Genomic DNA, 6,387 nt, shown 5'->3' with positions numbered 1-6,387 from the left:
ATGGTTTCATTCAAAAGTGTATTAGCAACTGTTGCTTTAGCTTTGTTTGCTCAAGGTACTATCATTCCAGAAGAAAAAAGAGATGATTCACCAGGTTTTGTTACCTTAGATTTCGATGTTATCACCAAACCAATTGATGTTAATGCAACTGCGAAATTTATTTCTGAATTATTGAAATTAGAAAAGAGATCACCAATTCCATTAAGTTTAATCAATGAAGGAAGTTCATATGCTTCTAAAATTACTGTTGGATCAAACAAACAACCTCAAACTGTTATTATTGATACAGGATCATCAGATTTATGGGTAGTTGATTCAAATGCTCAATGTGCTCCAAGAGTTTCTTGTAAATCAAGTGGAACTTTCAGTCCATCATCTTCATCTACTTGGCAAAGTTTAGGTGCTCAATTTGCTATTGGTTATGGTGATGGTTCATCTTCAACTGGTACTTGGGGTAAAGATACAGTTTCTTTTGGTGGGGTTACTATTACTGGTCAACAACTTGGTGATGTTACTCAAACTTCAGTCAATCAAGGTATTTTAGGTATTGGTTATACTGGTAATGAAGCTGTTACTGATGCTAATGGTAATCGTGATATCAGCAACTATGATAATGTTCCAGTTACATTGAAAAAACAAGGTAAAATCAATTCATTGTCTTATTCATTATATTTGAATTCACCATCTGCTTCATCTGGTCAAATTATCTTTGGAGGTGTTGATAATGCTAAATATTCTGGATCATTAATTACAGAACCTGTCACTCAACCTGGGGTTGCCTTATTCATTAATTTAAATACAATTAATTATAATGGTCAAAATTATCAAGTTTCTGAAGACGCTCTTCTTGATAGTGGAACAACCTTGACCTATTTAGATCCACAAATAGCCTCACAAATTGCTCAAGACGTTGGAGGCAATACAATCAGCCTTCAATACTTCTCTGATGGGTCATCAGCATATTTCATAGATTGCGGGGCAAGTACCCAAGGTTCAGTTACATATACATTTGGAAATGGAGCAAAAATTGTTGTACCTTTGAGTGAATTTACATTCAATGCAGGTAACGGTCAATGTTTATGGGGTATACAGCCTAGCAATACCAATATCTTAGGTGATAATTTCCTCAGGTCAGCCTACGTGGTTTACGAATTAGCATTAGATCAAGTCAAGTTAGCACAAGTGAAATACACTACAGCTTCCAGTATTTCTGCTATTTAGAAGGTTTGTATTAGATTTAATGGCTCTCATAATGTCTTGGTGATCAATTATCTTGGTAATTAAAGATTTTTTGGGGTTGTTCTAGTCAATTTTATAACTTGGTCCATTAATTCATCTAGTTAAATCTGGTGATAATTTTTATTTTTTTATGTTGCGTGCTACCATACTCGCGTATTTGCTTCCTGCCGAGTTGCCAAATATAGATATATCTCCGCATAGTTTAGTTTGTGTAAGAATTTTGAAACAATTGAAATTAATTTAAGTTCATGCTCTGTCTTTTATTTTGTAGAACAATACTTAGTTAAATGACTTGAAAGCAAATGAGTTTTTTGATGGCATTCAGAACGTAAGAATTGGTGTGAGATAGTTTCATGAATTATACATCTATGTTAAGCTTTACCAGATTTGATCACTTTGGTGGTAGTATCGTTAGTTCTGAGTTTTTATTTAGTTAATAGGTCAATATCTGTAAGATGGTTGGTTCTTAAAGTTTTTAAAATGTTAGCCTGTTTCGAAATTCAAAACATAGAAAATTAGCTATGAAAACTCATCAAACATCTCTGAATCTTCCAATTTCAAAAACTATACTCTACAAAATCGGTGATATTTCCTCAGGTCAGCCTACGTGGTTTACGAATTAGCATTAGATCAAGTCAAGTTAGCACAAGTGAAATACACTACAGCTTCCAGTATTTCTGCTATTTAGAAGGTTTGTATTAGATTTAATGGCTCTCATAATGTCTTGGTGATCAATTATCTTGGTAATTAAAGATTTTTTGGGGTTGTTCTAGTCAATTTTATAACTTGGTCCATTAATTCATCTAGTTAAATCTGATGAATTCGAATGATAATTATATTAAAATTGAATAATATCTGGAATAACAATAATAACACTTAGATGAACAAAAATAAGAAACATAATACTAAAAAGTATGAATTTTTGAATACCGAGAGTAATACTACGAATTTTGAAAGAAATAATGACTATGACATTAATAATGATAAATTGTCGATTACGAATAATAATGAAAGAAGTATTAATGATGATGAATTTCAAACTATAAATAATAATGAGAGAAGAATTAATTATGAGAAAACCAATAATGAACTTATACATATGAATAATAATGAAGCTAATATAAACTTCATCTGGTAAAATCAATGATAAACTTTTTTTGTTTCGAAACCGATAAATGAATCATGCATAATGAATTTAAAAAAATCAAGACTTCACTCTTAATATCTCTATACTTGCGCCCTCATTGCCTCAGATACATCAAAGAAATGAAAAATTTTTGCATTTACTAATATACTGTACCTTTTACTTTTTGTCTATAATAAATTGAATTCTCGTTGTGTGAATTCATACTTAGATGTTTCAAATTGATTCGTCTAAGTTGAATAACCTAATACAATTAATTAATTAATTGTTCTTTTTGTAGCTATTAGTAACAAATGCTACAAATAATAATTAAAGGATAATATGAATGAATATAACAAATATAATAATAATAAATAGCTAAATATAATCTTAATGATATAAATATTTTTAAATCATGCTTAAGAGTATACACTCTTGATCAAGCAGGACCATCATATCTATATTATTTTACAAACAAAAGAAAAAAAAAAAAAAAAAAGCAGGGGTTTTTCAGATGGTGAATGCTGGAAATATAAGAAATGGTAGATAGTATATAGTTCTTTCCTCTTTAAATTAAGTTTATTCCTTTACTGTTTAACAAGCTAGACTACTGATTTAATATACAATTAGTTTTGAAAAAAAAAAAAAAAATAAAGTCCTCTATATAGATCTCTATGTTTCACATTTAAACCCTTTTAATACCTAATTAGGAAGTAACAATAGTAAATGAAACATAAATAATATTATGGTAGCGACATTTTCTTTACATATAAATCATTATAAATATCCTAACATTTGTAAGTAATTTTATAGTTGAGAAATAGATAACACACATCAAATACTTCAACAAATTTGAGTGTTTATTCATGAAAATTATACAATAAAACCAGTCATTGTCTACACTAGTCACCTGACATCATCTTCATTATCATTATTCAATAAGCAGGTAACATCAAGTCGTAAGTATAAATATTGAACATACAGATAATTAATCAAACAATAAAATTCAGGTATTAATAATCTTCAGATGAAAAGAACCAAACAAATATACATAAAATATCACTTAACCACCCGCTGTGACAAGAATTCCATCTAACTTCCAACAAGATCAATTAGGTTTGAAAGACTTGATTTGGGATGTGGCATCAATTAATATCTGAATATCCCACCTTTGAGTATAGATAGATTGGATTTCAATATCAATTCAACATCAATTCAACATCAATTCAACATCAATTAAACATCAATTCAACATCAATTAAACATCAATTCAACATCAATTAAACATCAATTCAACATCAATTAAACATCAATTCAACATCAATTAAACATCAATTCAACATCAATTAAACATCAATTCAACATCACTCCAATTCATACGTGGTGATGCTATTGAAATATCAATTGATTTTAATCCCAAAATTGTGTCTTTCAAATCTAATTGATCTTTGGAAAATCAAGTGGTATTGGTGGTGGGATGGGTTTCTCAGCTTTGTTTGATTCTTCAAATTGTGATCAATCAATTCTAACTTCAATATGTTGAAACCTAGGGTTGCAAGGGATATGAATTGTTGCACCATAAATTCGTATCCTCGACAAGCCTAGGTTTCAATTATTGGTTTCAAATTAAAATCAACGGACGGTGGAAGTGACTGGTTTGATGTAGTTTAATGGTTATGGATATTATTATTACGAATAACTTATATAGTTTCAGTTCTTGTACGTGTTTACCGTATTGCTTCAGGGTTTATAATACTTATCCTCAATATAAAAAGTAAATAATCAAAAAATCAAACTTCTATATTCAATGAAATCTATAAATCTAAAAAAAATCAATCTATAATTTTTCATTTCTTAAAATTGAACCTTCACCATATAATTTTTTTAAATTATTTTCAAAAAATTTAATACAATTAGGTCTTTTAATTTTAAATGTCGGTGTAATAAGATTTTCTTCAACAGTTAATGGATTAATATTAAATTCAACATTATGTAATTTTTCAAAACCTTGTAAAGAATCACCAATTGAAGAATTTAATTCAATTAAAATTTGTTTTTTATTTTTTGGTTCATTTAAAAATTTTAAAAATTCAATTTGATTTAAATTATTAATTTTAAATTTTTCTTTTATCAACTCTGGATCTAATCCAATTATACCAACAAGATATGATTCTAATGAATTTCCATGAATAAAAATTTGTTGTATTAAAGGATTTGATGATAAATATAAATTTTCAATTTTTTCAGGTGAAACAAATTCACCTTGAGCTAATTTAAAAAAATTTTTAACTCTATCAATTATATATATATGATTTCCCTTTTTTGAATCTATTCTTGCAACATCTCCTGTATGAAACCAACCAAATTCATCAAATGCTTCTGAAGTAGCTTTGGCGTCTTTATAATATTCTTTAAAAATTTGTGGACCACGTAATAATAATTCACCTCTTGGACCTTCAATATCTTTTGATGTATAATTCATTGATGGTATATCTGTTAATCTACATTCTGTAGTTATACCTATTGGACCAATTGATCCAGGTTCAGGATCAAATTTAAAACTACTTAAAAATCCAGCAAATGATTCAGTTGAACCATATCCATTACTTATACCTACATTTAATGCAGCTTTAACAAATTTTATAGTTCTTGGATCAATTGGTGAACTTCCTGTTGTCATTGTTTTTATACTACCCATTCCAATTTTTTCTCTTAAAGAATTTAATAAAGGATCATAATCTATATGAGGGGAGTTATTGTCATCTATGTTTGGTTGTGAATGTAATTTTAATTTTTCACTAATAGCTTTTGTAAATGTTTGCCTGATCTTTGGATCTGGGTTATTAATTGTTAATGATTTGATTGTTGATTCTAATTTATTTAACATTCTTGGAACAGTAGCTAAAACAGTAGGTTTTAAAACCTTAACATCATCAAATAAAGTTAATGGAGTTCTTCCCAGAGGATAACCAATTGAAGCACCATTACATAAATAAAATTGAGCATTTGCTCTTTCATAAATATGAGCCATTGGTAAAAAGGACATAATAATATCTGGTTCACCAAAAGTTCTACTGAATCTCCAACAAAGACCAGAAACAGCATTTCCATGTGTTAAAACAACTCCTTTTGGTGCAGCTGTTGTTCCACTTGTGAAAGATATAGTGAATGTTGTTTCAGAAGTTGGTGGAATTGGATTTAATGGTTTTGATTTACCAAATTCTTCAACTGTTCTTTGATCATATAATTTTATTTTATTCTTTTCAGCAAGTTTATATAAGTCATTTGAATTATCTAAATCATCCATTGAAACAATAACTATTAAATTATTTAAGTTGTGATTTCTTTTTAATTCTATTAAAGGTTTTATTTTCTCTTTTGAACAAACAACAATTGGAGCTTCTGTTAATGCTAAAATATATCTACTTGTATCTGCACCAAGTGTATCATATAAAGCAGTATTTGTAATAGAATAAGCTATACAGGTTAAATCAGTTAATGCCCATTCTGGTCTATTATGAGAAAATATAGCCAAAACAAATGATTTATAATTTCCAAATGGATCATAATTAAATTTAGCACCAAAAGGATTATTTTCTAAGACGTAAAATATACCTGATCCAAAATTATTTCTTCTTTCTCTAATAGTTTTATAATCTTGCCAAATATAATCACCAAATTTACCATCATTTAAAACTTCTCTAATACCTAATGCTTTATTTTTAGAATTAAAATGATAACCAAATTCAAAAAATTCATATAATGTAGTTAAAGAAGGATGTAATTTTGAATATAATTTTGATGGATCATATGAATTTCTATAAATTGAACTATACCCATCTGTTGATGTATTTGATAATTCTATAGCTGTTGATGTTAATCTACTTGGAATTGGTAACTTCTTTTTTAATAGTTCAAGTATTTCTTCAGGTGATTCTTGAACTAATGATGACATGGTTGATGGGAATAATTTTCCAACATTGAAAGGGAAAATAGCATATTATTTATGCTAATTTAACCATTGT

The 6,387-nt window shown here is 28.2% G+C and overlaps 2 protein-coding genes across 2 annotated transcripts; one reads left to right on the top strand and one right to left on the bottom strand. All coding sequences in view use genetic code 12, as the record gives it.

Annotated features, from left to right (window-relative positions):
• KGF55_000491 (pepsin-like aspartic protease) lies at positions 1-1,221 on the top strand (the record flags this gene model as incomplete). Its single annotated transcript, XM_051759894.1, has 1 exon — positions 1-1,221. One exon carries the CDS (start codon positions 1-3, stop codon positions 1,219-1,221), a length of 1,221 nt encoding a protein of 406 aa, XP_051616436.1.
• A 2,978-nt stretch (positions 1,222-4,199) lies between these two features.
• On the bottom strand, positions 4,200-6,317 carry KGF55_000490 (uncharacterized protein; the record flags this gene model as incomplete). Its single annotated transcript, XM_051759883.1, has 1 exon — positions 4,200-6,317. The coding sequence occupies one exon, from the start codon at positions 6,315-6,317 to the stop codon at positions 4,200-4,202; it is 2,118 nt and encodes a 705-aa protein (XP_051616435.1).
• Positions 6,318-6,387: the final 70 nt, after the last annotated feature.

This window comes from Candida pseudojiufengensis (assembly GCF_024610245.1).
Source record: "Candida pseudojiufengensis strain CBS 10847 chromosome Unknown scaffold3, whole genome shotgun sequence".
In the NCBI taxonomy this organism is placed as follows: Eukaryota; Fungi; Ascomycota; class Pichiomycetes; order Serinales; family Debaryomycetaceae; genus Lodderomyces; species Lodderomyces pseudojiufengensis.
The sequence above is the reverse complement of the archived record's forward strand: the minus strand, read 5'-3'. Positions and strand labels throughout refer to the sequence as shown.